This window comes from Pelecanus crispus, chromosome 5, assembly GCF_030463565.1.
Source record: "Pelecanus crispus isolate bPelCri1 chromosome 5, bPelCri1.pri, whole genome shotgun sequence".
NCBI classification, from domain to species: Eukaryota; Metazoa; Chordata; class Aves; order Pelecaniformes; family Pelecanidae; genus Pelecanus; species Pelecanus crispus.
Window position 1 is genome coordinate 30,743,672 of NC_134647.1, and position 14,305 is coordinate 30,757,976.

At 38.8% G+C, this 14,305-nt stretch overlaps 1 protein-coding gene across 2 annotated transcripts in view; it reads left to right on the forward strand.

The window, feature by feature from the left end:
• Nucleotides 1–14,305, forward strand: part of CCNYL1 (cyclin Y like 1) — a 34,936-nt gene that overhangs the window by 16,042 nt on the left and 4,589 nt on the right. Inside the window, exons 3-9 of one of the 2 annotated variants that reach the window (XM_075710351.1) lie at nucleotides 285–319; nucleotides 2,176–2,276; nucleotides 3,776–3,811; nucleotides 4,495–4,546; nucleotides 7,198–7,317; nucleotides 9,422–9,588; nucleotides 14,129–14,291. In XM_075710351.1, coding sequence (XP_075566466.1) covers nucleotides 285–319; nucleotides 2,176–2,276; nucleotides 3,776–3,811; nucleotides 4,495–4,546; nucleotides 7,198–7,317; nucleotides 9,422–9,588; nucleotides 14,129–14,291 — 674 coding nt within the window. The remainder of the gene's footprint in view (nucleotides 1–284; nucleotides 320–2,175; nucleotides 2,277–3,775; nucleotides 3,812–4,494; nucleotides 4,547–7,197; nucleotides 7,318–9,421; nucleotides 9,589–14,128; nucleotides 14,292–14,305) is intronic. The other variant, XM_075710352.1, reaches the window with a different exon arrangement.

The window sequence follows — 14,305 nt, forward strand, 5'->3', positions numbered from 1 at the left end:
ATCTTTTCAAAGCTGAGAGCTGAGACCTTTTTCCCTTAGTGTGATGGGTAGAAGTAGTTCCTAAATGTACATGTGGATAGTTGGAAGTAGTATGTAGTTTACTAGCTTGATAAAACTCAGTATTTTTTCCTCAAACTACTTTTCCAGACACCTAAAGTCAAATCTGAAACTTTTAATACTCGTGTACTTCAGAAGACTGGGTTAATAGAATGACTTTATTAAATGTAAATTGTGATTGTATTTTAGAATCCTTCCAGTTCACATTTCTTTCTCCCTCTTTCTAGTGCGAGAGAAGAGGAAGAGTAACCACATCAATCATGTAAGTAAAACAAATTCTTAGTGTGCTATATAGATAGTATTAGCCTATTGGCACAAAGACAAATTCGAGAAACACCTGTAGTAGTTCTAAGTATATAGTCCTGCACATGTTCCACATCCTCCTTAGCAAGGTAAAACTGAATTATCTTTGACTGTCTTTAAAAAATAAACAAACAAGCACAGTATCACAGAGCATAGAATGGCTGATGTCAAAAGAACAAGAATGGATTTCTTTGTTGTATCAGTCTTGAGCATTTCAGAATAGTAAAGGAGAAAATACAAGTCAAACTGCCTGCATTGTTTTTTTTTAAACAGAAATAAAACTGGATTAATTTCTCAGCTGCGATGACAAGTCTTAAATGACTTGCTGTTTGAGCATCACTACAGGACTTAGTGTAAGAAATGTATCCAGCATGAAAAGAGATGATGAACAAACATTATAATCAGCATGATAAAAAAAATTATAATCCATTAGTTGTAAAATCTGAAAATGTGCTCTAAGCTTCTTCTACAAATATTAGTTGATTTTGACACTTCACTTACCAAAAAAATATGCAAAAAAGATGCAATGACATTAATCACTGGATAAAAAATTATTGACTAGTAAAGCTAAGAATGGAAGTTACTAACACAAAGCTTAAAAAATACCATCTAGCAGAAGCATCTACTGATAAGTTACTGGTAAGAATGGTATTTCGAGTCTGTTGTATTTAGTATGATTATGGTGGTTCTTCTCCCCCCCCCCCCCCCCCCCATCTTTCTCTCAGCTTTAGTCTGTCAGCACCAGTGATTGGAGTGTGATTGGATTGTTTTTGCTGGTGAACTTCAGCTGGAATGGGAGATGTTCCCAGACAGCCATTGAGTTGTGAAGGGTGCCAGCATTTTCATATGGAAGACTTTCAAGTTTTTAGACAAGGCATTTAAAAAGATTCTGGCAAAAACTAATGAATCTTGAATTGCTTGATTAAAACTCTTCCCTCAGTTATGATGTCCTAGCTGTAGTGCAAGGCTTTCCCTAAACATGCTCAGGGAAGTCTGACTTAGTGTTATATAGGAAGATTTCTTACAGTATAAAATCTACAGGATTAGGATAGATGATGGAACATATTGCTAGCTCTGAGTAGTAAAAGTAAGGGTAATAGTAGTACTTTATTTCCAGATTCCAGACGGTAAACCAGACATGATTATGGGGGGTGGTCCTTTTTTATCCCTTTTCCCGCCCCCCCCCCCCCCCCCCCCCCTTCCTTTCCCCCCGCTTTTTCCCCTTTTCAGTTCCAGCTTTAGCCTGTCAGCACCAGGGTGAAGTGTGAGCAATGTCAGGAAGACATTTCTTTTTTTCTAAAATATAACAAGACGAAACCCCAAATGTAAAGCTGTCTTTACAGGGAGCGATACTGGATAATCAGAAAATGTAAAAGTATAGGATATAAAAGACGGGAGATGATGATTATGGAGTCACAGGGAAATCTAATAAAGTACATCATAGAGAGGGAAGACTGAGACCCAAACTGGCAAGAATGGAATGCAGTAGAACTGAGAAAATCAGAGGACTTACTGCTTTAGCTGCAGCTATTTCTGCTGAAAATTACTTATCTAAAAACATCATGTTGTATGTTACAAGGGATGATTTATAAACCTATCTTACACAATGGGAACTTACATGATCTTACATTCTCAGGAATTTGATGGTGATAGGGTAGCTTGCACAGCAGGAGCAATCATCTACAAAGACCTCCTCTGCAGTAGCTACTTGAGGTGCAAAGCCAGTATTCAGTGTGGTAAACCAAAGCTCACAGAATTCCTCTTCTTGAATGTATTTCTGTTCTTTTTTTTTTTTACTTCTTTTTTTCCCCTAAGGTTTCTCCTGGGCAGCTTACGAAAAAATACAGCTCATGCTCAACAATATTTATAGATGACAGCACTGTCAGTCAGCCTAACCTTAGAAGCACAATAAAGTGGTAAGAACCATTTGTCATCAACAAGGGGCTGAGTAGCATTGCAAGGTTTACTTGGGATTTTGTGGTGGTCTTGTCTGTTCCAAAGCCAGTTGCACACTTGAATGAGAGAAGCACAGCACTGCTTATTCGGGTTGGACATGGAAGGGGTGTAGAGGTCTGGTTAATTTTGACTGCTGAAGCGAGCTCTTTTTTTTCCCCAGTTACAGAGCTAATGTACTGTTGTATTTCAAAGTAGTTATCATTGTGCACTTGAGAATCTGAGGCAGTGCAGAAGTGTGTCAGAATTTGGGGTTTAAAAGTGTGTGTTGGGATGGGGAGCTCAAAGTCTTCACACTAAAAGCCAAATCCAGAAACTCTCGATCTGGGAAAAATTGAAAGGGATTTTGTATGGAGTTGCAGGAAAAGTTTGTAGGACTGTTTGCTACTTGCCAGTGGTATTAGTCTGCCCCCTAGTTGTGGATAACAGTATGTTGCTGTCTTTGGTTTTAGTTCTAGCCTTTCTACTTTTTCTTCATATTGTTATTTTAGGTAGGTGAGTTTGATAGCTAGTTGTCTTGGTTCTCCAGTGGAAATGGCTGTTTGACCTATTGTTGTGGGTACCACAGAGCCAGTTCTTTGTGCATAGATGATACCAGCTGAGAATTGAGAAGAGAGTTTTACTGTGCTTGAAGGGAAAGTAAGGCAAAGTAGCTTCAGGCCCAGAAGGCTTTACTGTTTTAACACTTAGCAGAGTTTGAAATGTCCAAGTTGATTTATCACTTTCAAATTTGGTTTCAAACAGAGGTATCTAGCATGTCAATCCTCCTCTTCTCGAGAAGAAAACCTAAAAGATGGTGCTTCTGCCATTTTGAAGTGGTGTGCAACTGGCAACAGATCAGAGCTTGCCTGTGCTGGATTCCTGTGATGGCAGTGTTCCTGTTGCCACTGCCAGTAAAGTATCTGAAACTTGGCCACAGTAGATGAGTGTTAATATGAAATACGTTGCCTTACTTGACTCAGCAGAGACTGGGATCTGTTCTTATCCCCTTCTTGGATTATGCTGGCATAATATCATCTTTATTATTATCTTTTTTTTTTTTTTTGACAGGTCCTAAATTAGACAGCCAGAGATACAGAGTTAAAATATGAGCAGAATCTCTATAACATTATATGTGACATCAAGTAGAACTTCTATTACATTTTAGTTGTGAATAGTCCACATTTTCAATAAATGTCACCTAATCGGCCAAAGAAGGTGTGTGTTTAAAATGTGGTATAATATTTATTTTATGGCACAAATATCTGCACAATGAATATAAAAGTAGTTTGGCTAGCAAATTTGATTTGGCCAGTTCCTGTTCAGGCAAGTAAACATCAGAAATGAGACACAGAGTATTCAAGAATGTGAGAGGAAGCATAATGGATTCTGAACATTTTGCCCTGAACAACAGCTTTTGCAGTGGAATTGTGTGCATAGAATGTGCTTTAAGTATTTTGGTTTTTTCTTTCTCTTTTTTTAGTGTAACATTAGCAATATTCTACCATATAAAGAACAGGTGAGTGAACTTTTTTTTTTTTTGAAATATAACAACTTTCTTTTTAAGCCAGGGATTTGGTCTTGGCCACTTCAGTAACAGCTAGTACAACTTAAAGGAGTTGAAAAATCTGACACTTTATGCTGTATCTGCTTCCTCTTTGTACCCCCTCTTGAGCTGATATGGAAAGGTCAGTAATACACCCATCCAATGGCACATGCTTCATCGAGAATGAAGCATAAAAAGTCAAAACAGAAGGAGAGAGGAGAATACACTTAACTTGCCACAAATCAGCCTTTGAACTTCGTTTAGCTTTTCCTGCATACAGAGGTACAGATTAGTTGTGATGGGTGAGGGAACACACTGTCCCATGTGCAAATAATCCTTGCTATTATAGCTAGTTACAGCATATGATTCAAAACTACAGCTGCCTTTTTGAAATAAATGCTATGAATGAGACAGTTTCACATTTTAAGGGAGAACTGTACTAAGCATAATATGAGAACATATGAGAACAATATTCAGTTGTAAGATCTCATCATTAAATGCTTTGCAAAAATACAGTATAACTTCATACCATATTCTAGGAAAAGCTAAACTATAAACTATGTCCGTTTATCCTCTTTAATGAATAATACTTCTTTAGTGGAGCATAGCATTACCAATTAACTCTTGTTGCTAAACCAGAGATTTTTACTTTGTAGAGATTCTGACAGATCATTGGATATTTTTGATGAAAAATCTCATCCTCTCACGGTAAGTGTAACTTTTTGATCCTCTGAATGTTTATCAATATACATATTTTTAATGTCTTGATTTGTATGAAATAAGTCATAATAATGTCTTAGCACCAGGTCACAAGCAAGTTGATCTTAAATTGTATCTTGATATATAAAATATAGTGCAGACAGTGTCCTCTGGACTTTTGATATCAGCTAGATAATGAACAGAGCCCAATCTTTCTAAACATTGCAAAGTATGATTGATTTTCTATGCTTTGAATATAAATAGCAAGCATGTGCTGATTCTTGCATATTTCATATCCGAACTTTTTTATCTGACTCTCTTTCTTCCCCTCTTTAACCCTACTTTAATTAAAAGCCTTTCCTATTTATTTAGGAAGACATGGTTAGTAGATATGTGCCTAACCTTTTAAACGACTACCAACAAGAGAACATAATATGTGAAGCATGACACAAAGTAGGAGACACTGAGTTTGGCCTTTATAAAACCTGAAAGGCAAAATTTTAAAGCAAATATGCTTAATGCTCCTTGCAGTAACAGTTAGCATTCAGCATGTGATTTCAATGTGACTGGTCCTGGCACACCTTTTTAGACAATCTTTAAGATGCAAAACCTCATAGTACAGGCAAGCTCAAGAGTGGAGCGTGTGCTTTTTATGTCTGGTTTGAGCACTACTGGCTTAATGACTGTCCTACGGAACCAATTCCTTTGTTTTTCATTTGAAATTAATTTAGCAAAGCTCTAGTGGCTTTACAAATTCAGTTCACTCTGGGACTTACCTGCGTGAATGCAGCTTAATCTATCTCACAGATTTGGCTTGCTAATAAACAGTTTTTAGTAAACAATTAAATATTTCAAGTTGGCTAGTTGGCTAGAGTTTCATCCCTAAACATGACCCATTGTGCTAGGAATTGTACACTTGAATAAGTACAACTCTTTACTCAATAAAAATAATGAACTTCAGGAGAAGAGCTATATAGAAGATACCTTGTATAGACTGCAGCACTTCAAGGGAAAGTCTGGTCCAAAACTGTTTTAACTTCCTGAATCTGTTGTTTCACATTGAAAATTATTTAAGAAAGATAAACTTCACTTCATCAGACAATTTCTTTTCTTTATTTAGCAACCTGACACCTTTTGATCCTTTCATATAGCCTACCTCCTATTTAATGAGTATGATTAGAGGAAAATCAGTGTCCTTTAGGGAACACATAAAGGTCTCTTCTATCTATACTACAGTATGCAGGCAAAAAAATAGGAATGGCTGTATGTCATACTTCCGAGGGGAAAGATACAAATGGCTTGTTAGTTTCTATGGCAGTGGGGTTTTGGCTGGGTGCCTGCAGTTGCTTTAAAAAGGTTAATTAGCTGGAAAAAAGGTCTCTGAACACCTTGTCCTCTAAAGATTCAGTCACAAGGAGTCCAAGTCCAGGCTCTATTGACCCTAATAGCAGAAGTAACAAACTCCAAGTTACCAGCATCACGGGGCTTAGTCATAAATGCCAGTCTCAGTCCTTTCCTCCTCGGTTCCAGTCAGCAAAAATGTACTTCCAGATGTGCTTTTGTACTGCTCATAGCGCCGGAATTATGCAAGGGGAATCCTACTCATGTTATTCTTAACGTTGCATGCCCACCTTGAAGAGGTAACCTCCATTGGTTAGTGGTGTATTAGAAGGCTGTGTGGAGAGTACAAAGTTAACTTACCTCTTCATTTTACTTGACACTGTTACCTGGCTATTTTAAACTACAAAACCACATGAAAATGCTTGCTGCTTTGCTTACCTTATGACTACTTGTTTAATGTCAAGCAGCTATGCTGTTCTTATCTGGTATCCTTACTGTACTATAGGTCTAACTTGGATGTAGATAGAAACCTATTCAGTATCAGTCTTGCAGAACCAGTGTGTAAAGCTGGAGCTCTTGAACTTTCATCCCTCCAGGAAGAGTGCTGAATATCAGAATGTCTGGGGGAACAGGGTCAGAATTCTCAAACACTCATTTTAGGGTTGCTTTACAGACTTTATTTCTAAGCTTTCTTTCTCCCCCTGTATTTAGAAACAGTTTAGCATTGTGTCAAAGTTAAATCTAGCTGTTCATTAGCTCTGTTGTCTTTCTGGAATCTCAAGAACAAGTCCTGTGAAGGTGGTGTAAGTTACCTTCCAGTTCTACCTGTGACAGAATTATTGACAAGTGTTCTTCAGCCCTTCCTCAGCTGGAAGGGAAATCTCATGAAGTCTCTTAATTTTGCCTTTTGGAGAGCCAGTGCTTCCCTAGTGTGTATATATCTGTGATTTTCCTGCAGGGAGAAACCTTTTTTTTTAAAAAACAAACAAACAAACAAACAAACAAAAACCTCTCTTAGTCTGTAAAATGTTCCATGGACAATAGTTAGCACTTGTAATAATGATGGTAGTTCATGCTCTTTCCTGTTAGCCTTACAGATCAAAAAAGTCTTCTAAACAAAGATATCAGCTAAAGCTATTGTGTTTTGTTTGGAATATTCAAAATATTGCAAGGCTGCTTGCTGCTTGCAGTATATGATTTTGTGACAGGGAAGGGTTGCATACACTTCTACTCAGTGAGAAGAAACCATGTGTGGCTGTTTGTTAAAGTCAGTATTAAGTGAGACAGATTTTTCAGTAATTCAGAGAACTTTCTTTCAGCGGGAAGAAGTTCCAGATGACTACTACAAGCATGACCCTGATCACAAGCACATCTACCGGTTTGTTCGGACACTTTTCAGTGCTGCACAGCTGACAGCTGAATGTGCAATAGTGACACTGGTAAGAGATGCCTGATCACTGAAACTTGAGATTTTGGAAGACCTTTTTTTTTCCTCTCCCCTCATTGAGTGAACTGGGCTGAACTGACATTTAAATAGTCTCATGAAACCTTGTTAATAATGAAGACACTGTACAACTGAGTTCATTAGAGAAGATGATTTCTAAGTAGTCACAGAAGTGGTTAACTAAAAAGGAACTCACCTTTTCTATATATGAATATGTAATGCTTAATTACTTGTCCAATCAAACATTCTTTGTTTCATAATATATAACTTGCTGAAGAAGCTTGAGAAAGGCAGAACAGTGGGACACTGTAAACAGTGGGGTATAATAAGATCAGACACAAAGGCATCTCTTGTTTCAGTTGTGTGGAGGGGAAGGTGGGAGCTCTGAATTCATATTAACCAGAACAGTGCAAGTAACACTGCCTAAGGGGTTGAGGATCCATACTGCAGGAACTCCAGGAGATGAACTTTCTCATTATTTTGTCCTCCAACCATTTCCACCTTTCTGCCAAACTTTTTTTTTAATTAAACCAAAGAGGTCACAACTTTTTTCCCCAGGTGACATGGAGGTACTTGGAACTTAAGAACAATAGTAAGAAAATAATCTCATTATGGTTTGTTGTTTGATTTCAGAAAGCAAGATGGATATAAAAAATTGACAATTATACTGATTATTTATACACACACACACACATATATGCGTGCATATACATATATATATGAAGGGAAAGAAAAAACCACAACCTATATACTTGCTGCATTAGACAATCTCTTAAACTGCACTTTGTTGCATACTAGACTTCAGTCTTCATTGTGGCTTCTTTCTGAAAAACAGTCTGAAAGGAGAACAGAAGAGAACTGTTCCCAAAAGATAATGTGGCAATTAAGCAAACTCGGCTTGAAGGACTCTCTTTAATAAGGAAATAAGTAATTAAAAAGACCAGATAGTTAGAGCTATTGAAACTCTGAAAGTAGTTTGAGGTTTTTGCTTTTCCAAAGACATGCGAGCAATTTTTACAGAACAAGATGATAGGTAATCCCAGGCAATCTAGCCAGCTGAAGTATTTACAAAAAGTAGAAATCGAGTTAGTTTTTAAAATGGATTTTACCACTAGATGGCTCTGTTATTATAGGAACACCTTTAGTCTGCTTGAAGGCTACAAGCAAAGGAGGGGAAGAAAGTGTGGGGAGACCCTAGTAATAAAGTTTGATCCTGCCCTTAGACCTGTACAACAGCTTCCTGCCCCCACTAGTTTATCTGAGGTTTCATTAGGACCTTGGACTTAGTTTAGGGAATAGAACATTAAAAACAATCTATATTCAAATTTGAAAGTGCAAATTACTTAGTGCATGGTCATTATAGGAGTGTGAAATAGCAGAAAGCTTTTAAGGAAGGGACTGATTCAACATCTTTGGGCTGATTTGAGATTACGTGGGAGGAATGAGTAAAGGACCAAGACATATCTTTGTACTTGGGTATCTTTCACTGTCTAAGCAGTTGGTGATGTAGATGAAAGCAGAGGATGATGATGTTGTTGTAGGTGAAGGACTGGAGTCTGTTCTTTACTGGGTGAAGTAGAAATAGCACTATAATGCCTTTCATTGTGGAAAGATAGCAATTAACGCATCTTTGTCCCATGACTACAGATCACAATGCAGGTTTTTTAGCACTTCCTGTTAAGCTACAAGCGCTGAACCTTAACCATGATGACAGGCTAGTGTGATGTTGAGTGATTTACTATCCCAAATAGGCTCTAATGACAACCTGTCAGTGACTGTGTGACTCTGTGATGGAAAGAACTCTAGCAGTGTCTCACTGAAAGAGCAGTGCTCATTGCTCAGAACTGACTCTTCAGTATCTTTATTGTATACCTTGGTGGTCCAGTTCTTGTGTTGTAGTAAAAAAATGAAGCCTGTAACTCCTGAAAGTTTAGATTCTAAAGTGTAAGTAGTAATCACTAATACTTCTTTTGACACACTTAACGGTAATGGGATAAAATAGTCATATTGGACCAGCATGCTTGCTGCTCAGAACTCAGCTCCAGATCTTAATTACACATATAAAACTGTTGGTTTGGGTTTTTTTTTTCTTGTTATAGGTTTATTTGGAAAGGCTTTTAACCTATGCAGAGATTGACATATGCCCTAGTAACTGGAAGAGGATAGTCCTAGGAGCTATTCTGCTGGCTTCTAAAGTCTGGGATGATCAGGCTGTGTGGAATGTGGATTATTGCCAAATATTGAAGGACATTACTGTTGAGGACATGTAAGTTGCAAGGTTTGGCTAATCTGCAGTGGTGGGTTTTGGGGGTTTTTTGGTTTGGTTGATTTGTCTGTCTCTGGTGCTATGATATATGTACATGATGTGTCTCTGGTGTCTGGCCTCATTCCCTTTTTTAACCTAGGAAACCTTGGATAACCCTACTTTGAGACAAATATATATTAGTATTTCTAATGACTTGGGTGAGTAACTTCAAAGTTAGTTTTCTTTACCTTCTTTCCCCCAGTGATGAACCATGGGACTGGCTGCTTGTTTCCACTAATTTTTTGCATTGGTGTAACTCTAAAGTGCCCAATTTATAGTCTTATCAAAAGTCTTTTGGGGAAGAAAAAAAAAGTGAACTAAATTTGTTCCCTGCCTTTTCTGTTTTAGAATTTGAAAATTGCAAGGTAAGCCATAACTTGTGACTTATGTGTCTGCTCTTATATCCAGCTAAGGCCTAAATATCTCAAGGTCTGAATTCCCAGCCGCTGCTGCTGGCAGACAGGTGTCATTTGTGTTGGTATCTGCGGTTGCATGTGTTACATCCAACTACTGCTACAGCTCATCCTCTTTGGGTGAGTTCTTAGATTTGCCTACAGTGCCGAGAACAAAATCCTCAATCTTACTACTGCTTGTTTATGTAAGGCTGTTTCTTGTATATGTTCTTGTCTCGGATGTAGATTTCAGTTTTTCAGAAATTTTGAATCTGCTCTCTTATCTTGGTGCAGTCAGCTTTAAGCTGTACAATTTCTGCAGTTTCAAAGGATGTTCATCCTTGTGGCTCCAGGCTCATTCTACGGGCTGGAGGCGTGTTTATGTGGAGTGGATTTGGCCCATTAGATTTTCTGTCAAATTCCTTCTCGCAAAGTTCTCTCTCAGAGAGCTTTGAGATGTCAACATTTTGTTTTAGTTCTATTTACCTTATTATCACAGTAGTAGAAATGCTAGAAAAGGCTAACTTAATATCACACTTCCTGGCCTTACTAAACTTGATGACGTTTTATGTGTGTTTGAGTTTTATCACACTGCTGTGCTGTAATTGAGCATATGTCAGGCCTATGTAATAACAGTACAGGAGCAGACTGAGGTGGTAGAAGTTTGCACACAGCAGTGGGAGGCTACCTACGTGAGAGAGTCTGTTCTTGCCCCAAGCTCTCTTCTCTGGATTCAGCCTAAAGCTAATGTTTAAAATGCAGTAAGTAATTATTTATCTGGGACTCCTTAGGAGGAGGAATATCCAGTTTTCTTCCTTTTAGGTGGGGGGGGGGCAGCATTTCCAAAAATGGGGGAGTTATTTGCACCAAAACAGTTTTTGTTATTCAAGTTATTTCACATCGCAAACAGCAAACATAGTACCTTGTTTTATACATACCCCTTGCCTGGGAGTTCTTTGTCTCCAAATACAGGGCTGTGCCAGCCACGCTTTCAGGAAAGCATAATTAGTGATTTTATACAATGTACATCTTCACTCAACCTGGCTCAGAGTGCTCATCTATCTGAGGAACATACTTGAAGCGTTGCTGCAAATAACTGAGATGGCTGAAGTGGGGTCAGCGATGCTAGGAGTGCTGGAGTATACATCTTGCTCTTTTTCATGTGTCTTCTTCTGGCCCTATTTGGGACAAATCAAATTGATAGCACTGAAAATATCTGTAACAAGCAGGATGTTTATTCTCTATTGCTGATGCTAGGTCTCTTGAAATTGTCAGTACTTATTTTTTCAAAGCAGTGATGGTGGTAGGGAAAATAGACTGAATTTAGGCTTATTTTTTCCCCCAATTTGAAGGTGGGATTTTTGTAATCCCATCTCATTTGAAATTACTTAGACCTTTGAATTTAGGGAGGGGCAGAAACTGTACAACCTCTTTCTGACAGTGGCCCAGGGGTGTCCATCCCAGGCCCTGCACTGCTGCAGCTTGGCAGACTTCACTGCTCCTGGGTTGGATAACATCACCACGATCAGGACCTTGGGAAACTACTTAAAATACTCAGCAAAATTGAGTTTTAAGTTTATAAGTCTACTTCCAATTAATAGCTGGTACTATAGTACGTGATCCAGGCCTCGCGATCGGCAGGTGAGTTCATTTGCTTTAGCCTCTTCCTACTCAGCATAGGTAAAGTGTTCATCTTATTTTTTCTATCACAAGTTCTTTGTCAGCTTTAGTCGTTACAATATTTTTTAAACTAGTCACTTGACAGTGAGTATTAGGTATTCTGAATATACAAGCGTTACTGAGAGAAAACAATTGGCAAAGGACTTCAGGCATGGTTGCATTCTAACATTGGAGGTGGCTGGTGATACTGCCAAAAAACCCACCCAAAACCCCAACAGCTCCCCAGCTAAAGATTGCTTGGCAGGACTCTACCAGGTATCGCTCCCGGGATGGGCCGTGCCTGTGCAGTAAAGGCCTGTCTACAAGGACTGGTGGCAAGTTTTGTTTGTGAACTTTCTGTGAATTTTCCTCTTGGCTCTACATACCTAAAATTATCTCACTAACTTGATGCATACTCTTGTTGAGCCGCTGCAAGCCAAGCATGGGAGTCACACCACTCTGGAACTGGCAAAAGGGTTTATATCTGGTTTAGTTCACCCAGTTTGCAAATCTGTGCATGTGCGTGGGTGTGTACAAGCCAGGCACCTCTTCTGAAGGCAGCGTAGGTGCACCTCGTCTCCACCAAACACACTCTCCTTATTCTTAAAGACACTCATTTGGCAGCCCCACCTCACAACTCTGTTAGCAGTGTGAGCTGTGTGGTTCTTACAGAAACTGCCAGTGGGTTAAAGTTAGTTAAAGGATACGTGATCCAGGCCTCATGATCGGCAGATGAGTTCATTTGCTTTAGCCTCTTCCTACTCAACATAGGTAAAGTGTTCATCTTATTTTTTCTATCGCAAGCCCTTTCTCCTTTGACCAAAGCAAAGGTGTGTTTTTTACTGAAAGGTGTTTTTCTTTTTTTGGGGGGTGGGGGGTGTTTTGTTTTACTTATTTCTAATGGTGAAAAAATCAAAGGAAATTAAATTGATATTTAGAAGGCATCCTTTGTCAAAACTTGCTTGCTTTGATGAGCATGAATCCATGACTGAAAAATGAACTGTGCAGCTGCTAATCTTGCTATGATTGCTTGTAAGGGGACACATGCTGTTCATTCTTTTGGCTACATATATTTGTAAATAAGGCACAGAAAACACATGGGCATTATCCTTTCCCAGGTTTTAAACCACTGTTAATAGACTTGTTAATCCAATGAAGAATTGTATTTTTACACAATTAAAATGTATTAGTGTAGTGAGTACAAAAGGGGCAGTGAAGAGCATTTATTCACAGGGTAAATCAAGCTCTGATCAGCTGATAATCAAAACATTATCTGATTTACATTTCTATAGGCTTATGACCATATGAACAGGAAATTAATTTTGGCACTAAGTTCAATGGTACTCAAGTCCGCCATGCTAGAAGGAAGCACAAAGCTGCTATTTATATTGAGACCCGCCATCCAATACAGGACACAACCTGGATGATTGTTGATTTATTTCCCCACCTCTGATAGGTAAAATATCTATTTTAAAATCTCCCAAAAAGCAAGAACAGCCTTGGCACTGAATTTGTGCAACTCATCTTCTGGTGTATTCACAGTTGGCCTATACAGCTGCTAAATTCTGTAGAGAGAGGTCTGCTACCAGTAGGAAGTCACTGTGAGTTAGTGTTGAACCGAATTGCTTGGTTTGGGTACCACCAGTTTCTTTTAGGTTAATTTGTGAAACATTGTTTTTCCTCTGTAGAACATCTCTGACTTGGCTGCTTCAGCTACTGTACCGTGGTCAGCTTTTTTCATGTCATAGCTCTCTCCCTGCTTCCCTCCAAATATTTTTGCCCAGTGAAAATAGACGAGTGAGTAAAAACTGGACAGTGCCCTTTGACATAGTACTTTGTTATCCTGCCTAATGCTATTGAGGGGAAAATTCCTTCTCCCACCTAATGCTGCTTATTTATTTATTTATTGGAGATGAATCCATGTTGCTTCAAGAGGCTTTTTTCTGTGAGATAATAGCAGCAGCTCTTCATAGATCCATTTGTTGCCGTGGTGATCTGCCTACTCCTTTTGTTAGTCCGCCTCTACTTCAATAAACACCCTTCCTGTTATCAGCCTGGTGAAAATGTCTGCAAGTTCTTCAGAGCTAATAAACAGCATACATCATTCCTTTCATCTGATCACTATAGTGTGGGGCCGTACGAGAGTGAGAATGGCGCATGAATTGTACAGCTGCACTAATGGAACTCCGAAGAATGAACCTCCCCAGTCAGCCGAGCGAGTGCACAACAGGGCACTACCTTTCTCTCTGAGCCAGAGGTGCCAGGACTCAAAAGCTGCACCTTGTTTTGAGCACTAGTGAATGACCTGTCTCTCGAAACTAATAATGCAGAGCTCTCGATGACTATTTCAAAGTTGCTGGTTTTAAAAACAAGCTTGAGGTCTCTTCAGTGTTTTCGACCAGCTAAAATAATCTTTTTTTCCTTTGTCTTCTGTCCCTTACGCCTCCTAGGAACGAGATGGAAAGACACTTCTTGGAGCTACTGCAGTTTAATATCAATGTTCCTGCCAGTGTTTACGCCAAATACTACTTTGATCTTCGCTCCCTAGCAGATGACAATAACCTGAGCTTTCTGCTGGAGCCTCTCAGTAAAGAGAGAGCACAGAAACTGGAGGTAATGGTCTGAGA